Source organism: Schistocerca americana, chromosome 2, assembly GCF_021461395.2.
Source record: "Schistocerca americana isolate TAMUIC-IGC-003095 chromosome 2, iqSchAmer2.1, whole genome shotgun sequence".
NCBI classification, from domain to species: Eukaryota; Metazoa; Arthropoda; class Insecta; order Orthoptera; family Acrididae; genus Schistocerca; species Schistocerca americana.
The window spans coordinates 544,410,256-544,429,112 of NC_060120.1; the positions used below are offsets into that span (position 1 = coordinate 544,410,256).

Here is an 18,857-nt window from a genome sequence, read left to right on the forward strand (position 1 = left end):
TGAAGGGCAGCGTGGAGGGTAAAAATCGTAGAGCGAGACCAAGAGATGAATACACTAAGCAGATTCAGAAGGATGTAGGTTGCAGTAGGTACTGGGAGATGAAAAAGCTTGCACAGGATAGAGTAGCACGGAGAGCTGCATCAAACCAGTCTCAGGACTGAAGACCACAACAACAACAACATACCAACGTGTTCAAATTGGCTCTTGAACAGGATGGTGGAGACTCTGTGCATTATGGTATAAATTGGTATGCATCGGCTTGCGGTACACAGAGCAGCTGTGATGCCTGTCCGCCTGTCGTCGTACTAAAACGACTAAAAATGGCAACCTTCCTTCCTTCTCCATCTCAACAGTGAACCAGATTTTCAGACGTATGCTATTCATGTGTTCCATGAATTGCTCGAGAGCTTCTGCACAATGTGGCCAAACCACAAATGTATCGTCAACATAACGAAAAAATAAGGGTGGATGGAGGGGAGCTGAATTTAATGCACGTTCCTCAAAATTCTCCATAAAAAAGTTAGCCAATGATGGACACAACGAAGAGCCCATTGTCATATCGTCCATCATTTTATAAAATTTATTGCCATACAAGAAGTAGGTGGTCACCATCACATGCCGGAACAACTTTATAGTTTCAGGAGGAAAAAGATCCGCCATCATTTTGAAAGTGTCCTCCACAGGAACTTTTTTGAACAGCGATACCACATCCAGGCTCACTAAAATGTCATTTGGACCAACTCTAACCTGTTTGATTTTCTCAATGAAAGTCTGGGAGTTTCTGATGTGATGTTCACACCGGCCGAATATAGGAGTCATCAACTTTGTTAGGTATTTGGCCAGCTTGTAGGTAGGAGAACCAATTGCACTGACAATAGGTCTCAAGGTAACATTATCCTACATCCAGATGTAGTTGAAAGTAGGTTGAAGAAGAATATTAGCTTAAAGAAAAAAGACTGGTTGGTATCAAACCAGAATAGGAAAAGAAGAATTCTGCTTATAGGCAGCGTCATAAGAGGGGTGTGGGCCAGCAGCTTCAGGAGAAATTAGGTGCAGGGTACCAGGTCACAAGTTTTGTGAAACCAAGTGCTAGCCTTAGCAAGGTGACAGAAAACTTAGGTCAGCCACGCAGGGACTTTGAGAAGGAAGATCAGGTAATTATAGCTGGGGGAGCACAAAACAGCCTGGCTATGAATCCGAGATACAGTATTAGGAGTGACCTGGATAAAATAGGAGCAGAAACTGAGTACACAAATTTGGGGTTTGTGGAGGTCTTTCAGCGCCATGATCAGCCCTGGGTAAACACTGTTGTAAGGCATGTTAACACTGAGCTGAACAGGATGATCCAGACACCAGCAAAATATCACATAAGTGTTGTTCCAGTAAATGCTATTGGTAGTTGGGGATACACTACACATGGCTTGCACCTGAATAGGATGGGGAAAAGTAAGTTAGCTTCTCTATAAGCAGAAACTGTAAGGGGGTCCACAGTCACATAAGGGTTGATCCCCGTGGTTAATGGGTCCAGGCAGACAGGTTTTTTTAGGTTAAAGCCAAATTCCAGACAACAGTAACCAAGGAAAATAGAAGAAAAGAAACTTCATGCACAGTTAATTGGGGTAAAGATAATGACCGTATCAACATACTCCATCAAAATATCGGGGGAATAAAATATAAAGTAGATGAGCTATCAGTGTGTTTAGATGATGTCAAAAATAAGAATGAGATTCATATAATCTGTCTGTCTGTACACCATGTAACTGTGGGCATGGATAGTGTCAGTATAAGTGGGTATAATTTAGCATCTTACACTTGTAGATCTAGGATGGATAAAGGAGGAGTTGCCATTTTCATAAAACAAGGGTATAAATGCAAAACTGTAGAAGTAAGCAAATTTTGTGTTGATCAGCACTTTTAGGTTTGTGCATGTGAACTTCAGTTAGATAATGTAGTATTGATATTAGCAACAGTGTACAGGTCCCCAAAAGGAGACTGGGAGATGTTCATAAAATAGTTTGACCCTCTATTATGCTGTCTGTCAGACAAAAAGAACGAGTTATTAATCTGTGGTGATTTCAATGTAAACTTTCTAAGTAATTCTGATAGGAAAAGTGAACTAGAAGTGTTATTAACAACATTTAAATTAGAATCAGTGATCAATTTCCCTACACGTATAGCTCAGGACAGTAGCACGCTAATAGATAATGTATTTGTACAAAAAGAGGATGTAAAACAAACACATGCTTTCGCTGTGGTAAACGGATTATCAGGTCATGATGCACAACTGGATAACTTACAAAACCTAACATGGTGTACAGTTCAGAAACCATTAAGTAAAAGTGTGAGGTCGCTAAACCTGTTATCTATACAGCACTTCAGAGAAAGCTTAAGAAATGTTAATTAGGGAGATGTTTACAATGAGCCAAATGCTAATGATAAGTGTAAAATATTTCTTGATAAATTTATATACCTCTTTGAACACTGTTTCCCAAAGAAAATTACTAAGTGTAACACCACACACTTTTCAAAGAAACCTTGGATTACTACAGGTATTAAAGTGTCTTCAGAAAGAAAAAGAAAACTGTATGTGACTGCAAGAACTAGTAAAGATCCAGAAGTAGTTTTACACTATAAAAATTATTGTAACATACTGAGAAAAGTTGTAAGGAAATCAAGAAATATGTATGTTAGAGAAGAAATTAACAACTCCGGCATTAAAATCAAATCAATATGGAATGTTGTTAGAAGGGAGGAAAAGTAACCACTGGAGTAGGTAGTATTACTGTTAAAGAAAACAAGACCATCCTAACCAACAGTACAGAAGTAGCTAATGTATTTAACAATCATTTCTTAAGTGTAGGAGAAAAAATTGGTGAGAACAATTCAAAATAAAAAGCTAGGCAGTACATGGAAGAGTCTGATTTGAAAAAAATTAGTCAGATTAAGTTTCAACTAAAAACCTGTTGTGAAATAAGTAAAATTATTAAATCTCTGAAATAAATGTTCTGTTGGAGTAGATGACATCTCTAATAAGATATTAAAACAAGGTGGAGCAATTACAGCTGATGTTCTGAGTCACATATGTAATGCATCACTAACTCAACGTATTTTCCCCGACAGGTTAAAATATGCCATTGTCAGGCCTCTCTACAAAAAGGGGGACACCACAGATGGCAATAATTATCGGCCAGTATCCTTGCTTACAGCATTCCCAAAAATCTTTGAGAAAGTAATGTACTCAATAGTGGTTAGCCATCTCAACAGTAATGGGATACTTAGTAAATCACAGTTCGGATTTCAAAAATGCTGTTCCACTGAGACAGCAATATACAATTTCACTGCCCAAATAGTAGAGTCTTTAAATAGTAAAATGTCACCAATAGGAATTTTCTGTGACTTGTCCAAAGCATTTGATTGTGTGAAACACGACATTATGTTACAGAAATTACAATTCTATGGTATAAATGGAATAGTACATGAGTGGTTCAAGTCATACCTACAGAACAGGAAGCAAAAAGTTTCCTTATATGGGTCAAGTGATTTAAATAAATTTGCCACTTCATCTAACTGGGGTGAAATTACATTAGGTGTTCCACAGGGTTCACTCATGGGCCCCCTTCTGTTCTTTATATATGTGAACGACCTCCCTTCCTTTCTGAAACAGAAAGCTGAACTGACACTGTCTGCTGATGATACAAGCATCATTATTAACCCAGTAAAAGAAAGTCCAACTGAGAATGATACAAATAAAGTCTTTGGAAAAGTCATTAATTGGTTTTCTGCAAATGGGCTTGCTCTAAACTTTGAAAAAACACAGTACATCCAATTTTCTGCTGCAAAAAGTACAGTTCCTTTAATAAATATAACACATGAACAAAAGTCAGTACACAGGGTAGAGCATACTAAGTTTTTGGGTGTACTTATAGATGAGAATCTTAATTGGAAAATTCATATTTTGGATCTCCTAAAGGGACTAGGTTCAGCAAACACCATCTGCTACAACAGTATGTAATTGCCGAGCAATCAGAAGCCATCCACGGGCTACATAAGGCCACCTCAGCAGTAATGAAGACAGTCAGTTGCTCCTGACAATGACGATGGAGGCTATAGTCGAAACCTTGAGATTTTATCCTGAATTGATGCACAAGAAAACAGAATATTTTACGTGTAGTCACATTAATGTGACTGGACTGTGCATATGCTTAGAGACAGCTGCTAATCTTTGCATCTGACACTGCCCATCTGCAAGTGTCTCTACTTTAAGTAATGAGTGTCTAGTGACGTCACCTCCCTTTACACAATAGTATTGCCTGCAAATAGCCTCATAGAGCTGATATATTTATTTACTTCCCATTTGTGATCCCAGCATGCATGCCATTTTCTAATGATAAGTCACCAAGAGTTAAATATCATATGACACAAGAATGATGTCCTCTTCACAACAGTAAATAACATACATATTGACACATTTCTTGGTGAGTTATCACTTGAAATTATCATATATACTGAAATCTTAATTGTGAAGCAAATAAATCCAGTAATAGTCTAACTGGAATTTGGCATTTCTGAAATGCTATAGGACTGTGAACTCACATAAAAAAAATATAAGCCAAAAATGGCCAGAGACTAATTTGCTGACACCACACGCCTAAATACCACGTTGGTTTTGATTGGCCCAACAGAGCCAGAACATGGAGCTTTGCTTTTTGCTTTGCCTCATCTGGGCTCCAAATTATATTCCTTAAGTCGCTGATATATACTACTAATAGTAGTGTACATACCACACAATACAAGTACATTCACATTAGCAAGATGCTACCTCCCGAATTTGAGGTCAGTGTCTCAACAGCAGCACTGCCTCATTTGGTAAGTCCCTAATGTACCATGTTCCTTGATTTACATACAATTTGTTTAAAGAAACTTGTAGTAAAAGACATAGTTTCATTCTTCATTGGTACGATCTTGTTTTCAGATTCAAAGAATGTTGATCGCATGGCTTTCCATATGTCTGTTTTGACTTGATTCAGTTTTCGTTTCTCAGCATAGATTTGACTTTATTTGAATTTGCTTTGATTGTACACAGCCTCTGCACTGAATGGATATGTAACTGTATGTTGTAAGCAAGTGAATTATATTTACACTATTCTCAGAATGTTTATTCACTAAATAATGTCCCCTCCTCAGAAACACATTATTCAAGCAGAAAGTCCTCTGTGGATCATGTGTTGCCAAGCAAAAGTAGTTTCAGTCTGTTTCAAAACTGTTGTAATCATTGTTCAGAATCTTTATTTCACCAAGGATATAATTGAGGCTACATATTTAGCTACTTTTTGTGTCAGTGTAGAGTTGTTATTATGAGTGAAAATTGTTTTTAATCTTAACATCAAATTCAAAATGTCTTCCCTTCTTTTTCTTTGAAACACGTACTTCAACAATATTCATTTTATTACATTTCTGTTTGCTTACAGGTAAAGTGCCTGACTGCAGATCCAAAGGTCACAGGTTCAAACCTCATACAGCACTAGGACATTTATCTGTCACTTTTCATTTCTTGCACCTTTTGCAATGTTTCTTAATGTGAAAAATTCCATGTTACACCCTGATTCAGAGCCAACTTAAACTGTAGATCCCCCCTATAATTAATTGGGTAAGTCAGCTCATACTTAGGAGACGGAAGCAGCATAACACCACCACACCTGGCAAAGCACTGTGGTGTTCAAGCCAACCTTAAGACTGACGACATCTTCACTTTCATTAACATAAAACCTAGCTGTAATTGCCACCAAACACTAAGCCATTTCTTTTAACAAAAAGGTTTGACCTAAGGTGGTATTTTTGTCACAGAACTGATGTGCACTACTAAATGATCACAACAGTGACAAAAAGGGGAGGGGAGGAACAAAGGAGGAGACAATGCCTGGAAGCAAACAGAGTTTTGAATGATAACAGAGATTTCTGTGCATGTACTAAAACTACAGCATGCAAGAGGTGTTTAATTGTCATGGTCACAAACAGTGAATAAAAATAATAACTTTTTTTATGGGTAACCATGAGCCATGGACCTTGCCATTGGTGGGGAGGCTTGCGTGCCTAAGTGATACAGATGGCCCATTCGGATCTCCGGGCGGGGACTACTCAAGAGGACGTCGTTATCAGGAGAAAGAAAACTGGCGTTCTACAGATCGAAGTGTGGAATGTCAGATCCCTTAATTGGGCAGGTAGGTTAGAAAATTTAAAAAGGGAAATGGATAGGTTAAATTTAGATATAGTGGGAATTAGTGAAGTTCGCTGGCAGGAGGAACAAGACTTTTGGTCAGGTGAATACAGGGTTATAAATACAAAATCAAATAGGGGTAATGCAGAAGTAGGTTTAATAATGGATAAAAAACAGGAGTGCGGGTAAGCTACTACAAACAGCATAGTGAACGCAATATTGTGGCCAACATAGACACGAAGCCCAAGCCTACTACAGTAGTACAAGTTTATATGCCAACTAGCTCTGCAGATGATGAAGAAATTGATGAAATGTATGATAAGATAAAAGAAATTATTCAGGTAGTGAAGGGAGTTGGAAATTTAATAGTCATGGGTGACAAATTCGAGAGTAGGAAAAGGGAGAGAAGGAAACAAAGTAGGTGAATATGGATTGGGGCTAAGAAATGAAAGAGGAAGCCGTCTGGCAGAATTTTGCACAGAGCATAACTTAATCATAGCTAACACTTGGTTCAAAAATCATAAAAGAAGGTTGTATACATGGAAGAGGCCTGGAGATACTCGAAGGTATCAGATAAACTATATTATGCTAAGACAGAGATTTAGGAACCAGGTTATAAATTGTAAGACATTTCCAGGGGCAGATGTGGACTCTGACCACAATCTATTGGTTATGACCTGTAGATTAAAACTGAAGAAACTGCAAAAAGGTGGGAATTTGAGGAGATGGGACCTGGATAACTGACTAAACCAGAGGTTGTACAGAGTTTCAGGGAGAGCATAAGGGAACAATTGACAAGAATGAGGGAAAGAAATACAGTAGAAGAAGAATGGGTAGCTCTGAGGGATGAAGTAGTGAAGGAGGCAGAGGATCAAGTAGGTAAAAAGACAAAGGCTAGTAGAAACCCTTGGGTAACGGATGATATATTGAATTTAACTGATGAAAGGAGAGAATATAAAAATGCAGTAAATGAAGCAGGCGAAAAGGAATACAAACTTCTGAAATATGAGATTGACAGGAAGTGCAAAATGGCTAAGCAGGGATGGCTAGAGGACAAATGTAGAGATGTAGAGGCATATCTCACTAGGGATAAGATAGATACTGCTCTGCCTACAGGAAAATTAAAGAGACCTTTGGAGAAAAGAGAACCACTTGCATGAATATCGAGAGCTCAGATGGAAACCCAGTTCTAAGCAAAGAAGGGAAAGCAGAAAGGTGGAAGGAGTATATAGAGGGTCTATACAAGGGTGATATACTTGAGGACAATATTATGGTAATGGAAGAGAATGTAGATGAAGATGAAATGGGAGATACGATACTGCATGGAGATTTTGACAGAGCACTGAAAGGCCTGAGTCAAAACAAAGTTCTGGGAGTAGACAACATTCCATTAAGGCGAAATACCCTCAGACTTCAAGAAGAATATAATAATTCCAGTTCCAAAGAAAGCAATTGTTGACAGATGTGAAAATTACCGAACTATTAGTTTAATAAGTCACAGCTGCAAAATACTAACGTGAATTCTTTACAGACGAATGGAAAAACTGGTAGAAGCCGATCTCAGGGAAGATCAGTTTGGATCCCGTAGAAATGTTGGAACATGTGAGGCAATACTGACCCTTACGACTTATCTTTGAAGCTAGATTAAGAAAAGGCAAACCTACGTTTCTAGCATTTTTAGACTCGGAGAAAGCTTTTGACAGTATTGACTGGAATACTCTCTTTCAAATTATAAAGGTGGCAGGGGTAAAATACAGGGAGGGAAAGGCTATTTACAATTTGTACAGAAACCAGATGGCAGTTACAAGAGTCGAGGGGCATGAAAGGGAAGCAGTGGTTGGGAAGGGAGTGAGACAGGGTTGTAGCCTCTCCCCAATGTTATTCAATCTGTATATTGAGCAAGCAGTAAAGGAAACAAAAGAAAAATTCAGAGTAGGTATTGAAATCCATGGAGAAGAAATAAAAACTTTGAGGTTCGTCGATGGCACTGTAATTCTGTCAGAGACAGCAAAGGACTTGGAAGAGCAGTTGAAGGGAATGGACAGTGTCTTGAAAGGTGGATATAAGATGAACGTCAACAAAAGCAAAATGAAGATAATGGAATGTAGTCAAATTAAGTCAGGTGATGCTGCGGGAATTAGATTAGGAAATGAGACACTTAAAGTAGTAGATGAGTTTAGCTATTTGGGGAGCAAAATAACTGATGATGGTCGAAGTAGAGAGGATATAAAATGTAGACTGGCAATGACAAGAAAAGCTTTTCTGAAGAAGAGAAATTTGTCAACATCGAGTGTAAATTTAAGTGTCAGGAAGTCGTTTCTGAAAGTATTTGTATGGAGTGTAGCCACGTATGGAAGTGAAACATGGATGATAAATTGTTAGGACAAGAAGAGAATAGAAGCTTTCGAAATGTGGTGCTACAGAAGAATGCTGAATATTAGATGGATCGACCACATAACTAATGAGGAGGTATTGAATAGAATTAGGGAGAAGAGGAGGTTGTAGCACAACTTGACAAGAAGAAGGGACCGGTTGGTAGGACATGTTCTGAGGCATCAAGGGATCAGAAATTTAGTATTGGAGGGAAGTGTGGAGGGTAAAAATCATAGAGGGAGACCAAGAGATGAATACACTAAGGAGATTCAGAAGGAAGTTGGTTGCAGTAAGTACTGGGAGATGGAGCAGCTTGAACATGATAGAGTAGCATGGAGAGCTGCATCAAACCAGTCTCAGGACTGAAGATCACAACAAACATGGGTAGGAAAAAAAAATCTCATGACTGTCAGTTTCATAATGAATATAAAACCTAGTAAGATGAAAACTTACCAGCACTATGACTCTATGTCCGCTTCTTTGCCAGTGTAACAGATTAATAATTACAAGCAGGTTGCCAATATGCAGACTATCGGCCGTTGGATCAAATCCAGCATATACACACTGTGGCTTAGCGTTCAGCAAGTCAACAATCTCTGCACTTTAAAAAGAGCGTGAAAATAAAATAAATGACGATTAATACACACTGTGGCTTAGCGTTCAGCATGTCAACAATCTCCGCGCTTTAAAAAGTGTGTAAAGATAAAATAAATGACGATTAATGTTTATGTAAAATTATACATCCTATTTTAATTTAACTGCATTAATAACCCAACCTTGCAGTATCTGGGAATATATCCTTATACATCCCTCTCTCGTGCAATTTCAGCACATTTCTGTTTGAATAATGCCTACTGACACTGTAGGAAAAGTGTTTCAACTTCAGAATTCCTTGTACGAGCTTCATACTATAACCTACAATCGGCGGTGTTGTTACAGTACCCAAGTTAAAATATTTAAATTAAACGTCGCGTATATCCGTGATTAGACTCACAATTACAAGTTCCACCAACAGACGAATCCGGTCATATTAAATACTAGGAGATTTTTCCAAATTAATCTTATGTTGTTCACGCAGTAATTGTTCAGTTACCAATTTTTTTTCTAACAAACAGCTTTCATGCTTTTAGCGCACGGACTTCTATTTTGTCTTCCTTCCTATTTGTTTACGTACTCTCAAATATTTGCACAAGTACCTATTTATTTTAATACATGATACTTCTTCGTATCATTTTCAAATGTACCACTGCCTAAACACAATACATCACAATTGAATTACTTAACAAAACCAATATACAGAGGTATATGCCGTACGTAACTTTTTAATTGTCGGTGCAGTATTCTGAATCGACGGAAAACACTAATCTGTGCTTTCTGTAGCGCTGTTGCGATTTTAACAGTAGAAAATTGTTATGACTCTGCCGCAGTCTGCCATTACCTTCCGGTTGCGAGAAGAGAACACACGCGGATATTTGAGAGTGATATTGTGAAATTATTTTTCGTGTTATCTACTTTTGGACAATATTAAGTATATTGTAAAAATGGCAAATAATGGAGCACCCGACTCTTGGGAACAACAAGCTGATGTGGGAGGCGGTGATTCCAGTCAGTCCTCCGATCTGTCGGCGAAAATTTCCACGTTGAATGTGAACGCAGCCGAATTTGTGCCTTCATTCCTGCCTCAACAAACTGAACCTATTTCGAAAAAAGAATCTCCAGACTCCGTGGACGGGCAGGTTCCCATAACGAATGGTACGAATGTGCTGTGTATTTGGGTTAGGGTGTTTGTGCGAAATAATGAAATGTGTTTCAGGAACTTATAAACAGTGTTCATGTAGGTTATATTATACTACTGCACTAAGAGTGTTTTGACAGTTTGCCCTAAATGTAGAAGTGTAATCATATTATTCAAAAAATTTCATAGGGTTATTTTATTTTTTATGTGGCAGTCAATAACGTGAAGTTTTGTGTATCCGTTCAAAAGTGTAGACGTCCATGTAGGTTAGTAATGTGATTGCTCCCAGCGAAGTTAAATTACGATCGGTGTCAGTATTTACCCACCCATTGTATTTGTACATCTTGTCAGGCTGCTTCTCCATGAAAGTCCAAGGGAAGTAGGTGTTTGGTTAGAGCTCACACAGTTGCTGTACCTTAACTCTAAAATTTTGGAACTGCCTGTTGCTGTCAAAAAAAAAAAAGAGTCACTTCTGTTTAATGGTGGAATGGTTGCAGATAATGAACCTCATGACATGGACGTGGATGAGCCACCTGGGGATGGAGCACCTCCGCCTACTGCTGACAGTTGGGAAGAAGCTGCAGATGGTGATGGCGAGCCGCTGTTAACGCCTGATAATGAACAAGATGGAGAAGAAGAGGAAGAAGATGAATTGGAGGAAGCTGTAATCAAACCCAAGAAAAGACCAGTCAACAAAGTTGAAGAGACGAAGAGCAAGAAGGAACATGTTAATGTTGTTTTTATTGGCCATGTTGGTATGTACTTAGTTGAGAGACCAGCTCACTATTTCATTTAATATCAATTGATTTAGTTTCTGTTTGCATTCACCTTTTATGAAAATTACATATTGAAGGGGATGTTGAAAACTGTGCATTGGCTTAGCTTCATTAGAAACTTGAAAACACACTTATAACTAAATAACAAATGCTTACATAAGCTTTGTGACTCTTTTTCCATGTTTCCTCTTAGTACTTGGGAAAATTCTCCATAGCATTCCTAACATGACTTTGTACAGTCAAAAACTGGAACAAACACTTATTTGATAAATAAATGCTACAAATTATTAATTTTCCATTTGTTTCTCATGATCCAATAAAGGTTTTCATGTTTAAAGTTAATTATGCAGGAGAACTGTGACTTGGACACAGTTTCTCAAACTGGTTTGAACTGGTTAAAGCCTGACCTTGTTGACAAAGCAACTGGGCATTTGGCTGCTTTAACCAGATTTTGAATCCCCCTCCCTGCACCAATGTGCCATATAACCTGAAAATATATGTACTGTGATCTTCCTTATGCAGTCTTTTTTTGTAGTTTTATGTAAATAACTTTAATTATGTAGTATTCTCAGTTGCAACATTACTTGATATTCTAGTTCATGGTATTTTATTATGATGGGAAATGACTGATCGTTGAATCTCAGTTAACATATGTTCATGAGTGATAGTTGTTTTGTGTTTTTGTTGTTGTTATGGTAGCTTCCATCATTTAGCATACTCTAGAATTATTTAATTATTTTCTCTTTTAATGAAAAGATGCCAATAATTGTGTTGTGTTGAACAAAACTTTGTTGACAGTATGTATACATTAGTGAAGTAAAATGTCTCACTGGTAGCACCAGGAAAATAAGTTTTCTATGAATTCTTAGAGATATATTATGGTATGGTGCAGTATCTTTGCATTTTCACTACTGTCTGAAATAAGTTATTGGACTGTCATTGAGGACAGAGGACCAAAAATTTTGGAGTTACTGTTAATCGATGGTGTATGATAAAAGATATGATTAAATACACTGTGGTCAATCTGTGATGAAAACTTTTTGTGTAGGTGATTGAGATGATGGTAGTTCTGTATTTTGAATGGAATATTCTTTTGTCATGTAATTTAAGTTATTCTGACTGATGTTAGATTGTGAGTAGGAAACGAAGATGCCTGGTGAACTGGTGTATAGATACGTTGCAGTGGAAACAGTAACCAGTAAAGTGTCACATTGTCAGTAGCCTATTTCAAATAGATTTGTGTGCACATGCGTATACTGCTCCCAGCTATATGAAAACTTGTGGATTTTCTGCCACTTAAATGTTGGACTTTCCTATTTCATACTGGATATACAACCTGACTTTGTCAAAGCAAAAACAGTAATATCCTAGTAGCACTCAAAATCCTATTACAAATTGTTGAATATTAACTTACATAAATATGCTTCATTACACAACATTTCACATATATGCAGTCATGTTGTGTATTTGTTGTCATTCTTTAAGTAAATTGAATAGCTGTCTCAACAGAACTGATAGTAACTGGTATCACCATCTGTCTGGCTTATTAAACAAATTGTGTACAGTATATGAGGCAACTTTTTACTTCCCTTAATTTCATTACAATCGCTGTATCCTCAAAATCACTGTATCTACTATTTTTTTCCACTCCAGTGGCGTAACTGAACATCATAGTTCCTTGGCTACAGGCACTCCCAAATGTCATTGTACATTTACATCATTTTACCTAACTGATTCTGCTGTGTACATACCAATACATTGTGTTGAGTTTACCCACCATTTCCTGTTATGTCACCTATGACACACACACACTGCATCAAGCTATCATAACCATCACTGTGTGCACACAAAAAGCATGTTGCAAGTGGTATTAGATAATCTTCTTCTTCTTAAATTTGTATAGCAAATGCCATACTAAAAAAAAATTATGGCCGCATTTCACTATTACGATTTTTATTGTTCTGTATTTTTTCCAGTAATAACTCTCATTTAAAATGATGAATATGGAATAAACATTTGCACAGTTAACTGCACTTCTTAGCCAGTATGGTACACTAAATTTGTGTATGAGGATTGTGTGTATTTCTCGTGCCACTCCCTTACAAGTCATTGGTTAATTTGCTGGGTAATCAGTTTTGGCATAACAGCCACAAAAATGGAGTTCCCATTTATCAGTTTATTGCCATTTAATAAATGCATATGGAGTAGACTAATGTATGGGTGTGAAAAAACAAGTGGTGTATGGAATTTCTGTTTGCACTGATAGTTGTGAAATCCATGTCAAGAACAGATTATCACTCACAGTGGTTTCTGCAATTTGGTTCCTGCATTGCCTCAGATGATTTTAAAGTAAAAGTTATAATATTGAATCTTGCAAGTGTTCGTAGCAAGCTGGCAACAGCAACATTTTTGCGGTCCAGTAAATTACTGCTGCCAGTTGAAAGATACATTTTTTTTATTTGTTTACTTTTTTTTAATTATCTGTTATTGATGATGAAACCAGAGTGTTTCCATATACACCTGAAACTAAGCCGCAGTTACTGAAGTGATAATGTTCCTCTTGCCTAAATCACAAAAATTTGAACACAGTCTGCTTTGTACGTTGCTCCAGCTCTGTTATTGAATCCAAAGGAAATACTGTGTATCAACGTCATAGCTTCAGGTATCACAATAACCTCTGACAATTGTTCTTAGACACTTAAGCTCAGATGTGCAATAAACGGAGAAGTGGGATGCTAGAGCAAGTGTGAAGTATGCACCATGGTAACATTTACATTCCCTGTGAAGGTGTCACTCTCTTGCATTGGTTTAGATGGGATCATCCCATACCCACCCACTCAGCTATTACCACATCCTTCTTAAATTAAAAGAATGTGTGGCTCTAAGGCATTTCAGTGATAGGCGAGATGAAAGAAGGTAAGGTCTAACACATCTTGAGTGACATTTGTGATAAGCAGGTATGATACGGACATTCAAAACATTCGTCAGCATCTGCAGAAAAACTGACCAAAATGGTGATTATGCAGAAAAATAGGGACTTTTTTAAACTAAAAAAATCAGCTATTCAGAATAAACCTACCTTTCTTTCTTTCTTCCTTTTTTAAAGGTCTTACTTTTATTATTGGGGTTCCTTTAATAATATAACTTGTACACCTACAGTCACCTTTTGTATTGTCAGTTGTATGGGTACTACAAAATTCATCTTTGAAGATCACTGTATTAGTAAAAAGGTGCTTCACAGATGTCGTCGGCAATTTTATTATTAGAAGCACGTAGTGTGCAAAGTTTTATAATGTTTCACAACTGACAAAAAAACTGAATTGCACCCAGTTGTTTGCCTGGATTATTCAGCTCTTGTTTCTTTTAATCTTGTGCTGACCTCTGGTGGAAGGCATGTGAGTCTTACAAGCAGTGATGGCATTGAAAGAAGTTGGTCATCAGAATTTCCCTGAAAGGTTTTACCTTTTCATATGTTTATAGGCATTGAGAGTTCTAAAAACATTTCAAGCACTACTGAATTTGGCTGATGATTTACACTTGTAATTTTTAGAGCATCTTCCTTACTTTGATTGACATGTCCCATCGTGGCCATTTCAGATGTCTGACAGTTCACTAGCTAGTAATTGTGCAAGTACCTCACTTTGTGTCAGCCATGTATTTTTGATTTGTTTATTTTCTTACAGTGTTTTCCAGTAGAATAGAAGTAGTATGAAAAACTCATAATGCTTGACATTTATCTGCTTCACAGATGCAGGGAAATCAACAATTGGTGGTCAAATTATGAATTTGACAGGTATGGTTGACAAACGGACACTTGAGAAGTATGAACGTGAAGCAAAGGAGAAAAGCAGAGAAACTTGGTATCTTTCGTGGGCTCTCGATACTAACCAAGAAGGTGAGTCATAAATGAAGGTGTAATAGATGTTATTTATGTTGTGTCCATTGCTGCATTCAGTATTGAGAAACTAGTCATTCCAAACATGTGTAGCTGTCAAAGACTGAAACTTAATACTGTCATTTATAAAAACAATTCTACAGCATGGATTCTATATTTTGTTTACACCAATCATTATTTTACCACACATGCACAACACCAGTCATGTTGTAGGACTGCTCGAAATTTTGTAAATTATGTGGTGTAGTAAAACACACGATGCAGTTGTTTAATTCTCTTATAGAACCCCCTGTACAGTGCAGAAGTGAAATATTATTTCTGACAGTAATTTCAATATTCAGGTGTGTGTGTGTGTGTGGGGGGGGGGGGGGGGGGGGGGTGAAGCCTGACAGTCTCCTTACCAAACTCACCTAATGTTCCTCCTTTCAGGCTTCAGGAGTCTATCATTACAATTTATTACTTATAAAATTGCATGTTTCTGTGCACAAGATACGTAATATCTGATACCATTCAATGTTAACAAGGGAGGTGCTTGTATTTTGGCCAAGGAGTTTAATGGAAAGAACAGTTTCCCCCCCCCCCCCCCCCCCAGAATGACTGATTTTCCCCTAGATTTATTCAAGTGTTCTAGCATTGTAATTTGAATCGGTGCTAAGTGAAGACACCAATGAGTGGCTTCAGCTGTGTAAATAGGTATGACCTGTTACCACCAGCTTTCAGGTCAATGTGTTGCACATCTTTTACATACAAGATTAATATTTATGTCTAGGAGGAAGACCAGGGCATACTATGTCCAACACAGTTTGTAATCAGCATAAATTCCCCCTACTTCTTCAGTGTGCTCAAACCAATTTTGGCCTAATGAGAAAGTACAATAGGAGTTTCATAGGGAAGTCCTTAGATATCCTCCATACAGAATGAGATTTTCACCCTGCAGAGGGCTGTGTGCTGATATGAAACTTCCTGGCAGATTAAAACTGTGTGCCGGAACTTGGGACCTTTACCTTTGGTGGGCAAATGCTGTACCATTTGAGATACCCAACTCACAACCCGTCACGAGTCATGCTTGGCAGAGTACTTGCCCGCGAAAGGCAAAGGTCCCGAGTTCGAGTCTCGGTCTGGCACACAGTTTTAATCTGCCAGGAAGTTTCATCCTCCATACAGTCTCAAGCAGACCCCATGCGATTTCCACATTTTTGGAGCCATGAAGAAAAGACATTTGTGGCTAGGAGATGAGATGGCATGATGAGATGTAAACCTGGATATTATCATGATCCTGTAGGCAGCTGCTAACATTTTCCATGAAGGCTGGTCTTGTCTCACATTTAGATAAATATATATGAGTTATGGTGATTACTGTTGAGATAATACGCAATTTAATTACTCCCCCCCCCCCCCCCCTTTCCGTCTTTTTCATTGCACTGCTCCTTATACATAAGGTGTAATGAGACTCACGTTTGTTGGAAGATTCCTAGATCATTAAAAAATTTCCACAGTCATCCGACTCTGCTGCAGGTTCTCTTAGAAAGAGTGCCACTTTTTTGCGACTGCAATCGCAGTGGATAAAAAGTTGTAGATCATCATGCATCAATATGTTCACTATGATGGCAGAGTTCTAACTGACGCATCTTGGGCACTAACATTGTGCTGTTCTTGGCGTTGCACTTTTGTACATTTTATGGACACAGTATTATTGCACAATAAATATTGTGCATGTGAGGGCCACTTTGCATAACAAGGCATCAGAATAATCAATTTCCACTAAATAAAACATTACAGGGTCCAAAATTTTTGCCAGATTAAAACTGTATTCCTGACCATAACTCAAACCAAGAATCTTGTCTTTAGTGGGCAGTTCTGCAATTCTCCTACCAACTGAACAATCCAGCCATGGTCCAAGACAACTCACCCTCCAGTTTTTGTTCTGCCACTACCATCTCCTACTTTTCAAAGCAGGACAAATTCTTGATTCGTAATAAAAATTCAACTCTGATTTTAAAAAGATCTCTCCTCTCTGTCAATCACAGTTACTTTATTTGAGCTATAGTTTTATTATTCTTTTAAATTTCATTTCAAATCAAATTTTCATTAAACTCTCTGCTGTTACTGCACTAAACACATGTAATATAATTGAAATAATTAATGGAGCATCATTAATTTGTCATGCGTGGTAGTTCTACACTTACAGTGCCATCAGAGATGTTCAAACCAGAGACTTCCATCTGCATGTTGAGAACAAAATGATGGTTCTGTGTATACTGTAGGAAATAACCATAAGTTCTGAAAATCATCAAGAGTACCAGCACATTCAGCAGCAAAAGATAGAGTTACTATTTCCAATATCACTAGAAGTCGCAGACATGCACACAAGAGCATAAATCTTGAGAACACACTATTACGTATGTGAATTACGTTTCACTGCTGATAGATAGTGCAGGCACCACTTTCTCTGTCACTCATCCCTGAAATATTTTAACATTGTTTTTCATTTCAAGTTCAGGTAAATGCAGTGACACTACCTTTGTAAAATGTCTGTTGCCAATTACCTGTTTGTCAAAGACAAAGCAATCAAAGAATCCATTATTGAGCATGGTGAGGCCTTGAACTATGTTAATCTGTTATTGGAATATGTGGGGCAAAAATGTTTGACTATACTCTTTGGAAAATGAGAACCATCGCCAAGCAAAAGCGAATGAAAAACAAAAACTGAAGAAATTGGATAATTATTTCCCCTAAGGTGAACCGAAAGCAGATGATATGAAAACTAATATGTTTTTGCATTTTTGTGTTTTCCAGTTACCTGTCCAGTCTTGGTCCCTCATTATCCTGGATAATTGGGAGTGGCTCTACACAAATAGAATAATGGAAATTCTTTTTTCAGGGTAAATAGTGATACGTAGACAGACCTCAGTCGTACACTGTGCGGTGGAAGCTGCAGAGGTGGACAGATGCATTGTATATTTAGTTAATACTTTATGTCCTGTGGTAGACAGTAGTCGTTTGCAGGCAGAACATTTTTTGGTCCTTCTCAAAAAACTAATTGCTGTTTGTTGTTTTTAGTAACTAACCAGAAAATGATCATTTTTTGAAATGTGTTACTGTGTTGTTTACAATTTGAAAATACTTTGGCTTATATAAAATAACTACAATACTTTTCAGAACGAGAAAAGGGCAAGACTGTTGAAGTTGGCCGGGCATATTTTGAGACTGAAAGAAAGCACTTCACAATACTGGATGCACCAGGTCACAAAAGTTTTGTTCCTAACATGATTGGTGGAGCAGCGCAAGCAGATTTGGCTGTGCTGGTAAGTGTCATATGTTGAGTTACATTTCATGAAAACTTGAAGCATATGTTATATTTGTAACTAAGATCTTTCGTCATCTCCTTAAAGACAGAACATATGTTCTCTTAGTATATGCCACAAATGGATGGCACTGTTGTTTGTGAGTACAGTACATCTAGTACACCTAAAATGAAAAAGTGTGTGTCAAAAATAATTCATTTCCATGAATGTTTTGTACACTTTGTAATTTAATTTTTCTTCGACAGGTTATATCAGCACGTAAAGGGGAATTTGAAACGGGATTTGACAGAGGGGGGCAGACGAGAGAACATGCAATGTTGGCTAAAACAGCTGGTGTTAAACATTTGGTAGTGCTTGTTAATAAAATGGATGACCCAACAGTTGAATGGTCTGAAGCACGATACAACGAATGCCGTGATAAAATTTTGCCTTATCTAAGAAAACTCGGTTTCAATCCTCAGAAAGACCTCACATTTATGCCTTGTTCAGGCCTTACGGGGCTAGGCCTGAAGGATCCATTAGATGAAAAAATTTGTCCATGGTACAGGTAAGATATTCT

At 37.6% G+C, this 18,857-nt stretch overlaps 2 protein-coding genes across 3 annotated transcripts in view; one reads left to right on the forward strand and one right to left on the reverse strand.

Annotated features, from left to right (window-relative positions):
- LOC124595022 (tyrosine--tRNA ligase, mitochondrial) overlaps positions 1-9,866 on the reverse strand; it is a 111,386-nt gene extending 101,520 nt beyond the window's left edge. The window contains exons 1-2 of one of the 2 annotated variants that reach the window (XM_047133573.1): positions 9,364-9,866; positions 9,041-9,188 (exon numbers count right to left, since the gene is read on the reverse strand). In XM_047133573.1, the coding sequence (XP_046989529.1) occupies positions 9,041-9,188; positions 9,364-9,494 (279 nt within the window). In that variant the 5' untranslated portion in view covers positions 9,495-9,866. The remainder of the gene's footprint in view (positions 1-9,040; positions 9,189-9,363) is intronic. The other variant, XM_047133572.1, reaches the window with a different exon arrangement.
- Positions 9,867-10,008: 142 nt separating this feature from the next.
- LOC124595021 (eukaryotic peptide chain release factor GTP-binding subunit ERF3A) overlaps positions 10,009-18,857 on the forward strand; it is a 64,046-nt gene continuing 55,197 nt past the window's right edge. The window contains exons 1-5 of the mRNA XM_047133571.1: positions 10,009-10,339; positions 10,820-11,077; positions 14,847-14,993; positions 18,153-18,298; positions 18,544-18,845. Of these exons, the coding sequence (XP_046989527.1) occupies positions 10,129-10,339; positions 10,820-11,077; positions 14,847-14,993; positions 18,153-18,298; positions 18,544-18,845 (1,064 nt within the window). The 5' untranslated portion in view covers positions 10,009-10,128. The remainder of the gene's footprint in view (positions 10,340-10,819; positions 11,078-14,846; positions 14,994-18,152; positions 18,299-18,543; positions 18,846-18,857) is intronic.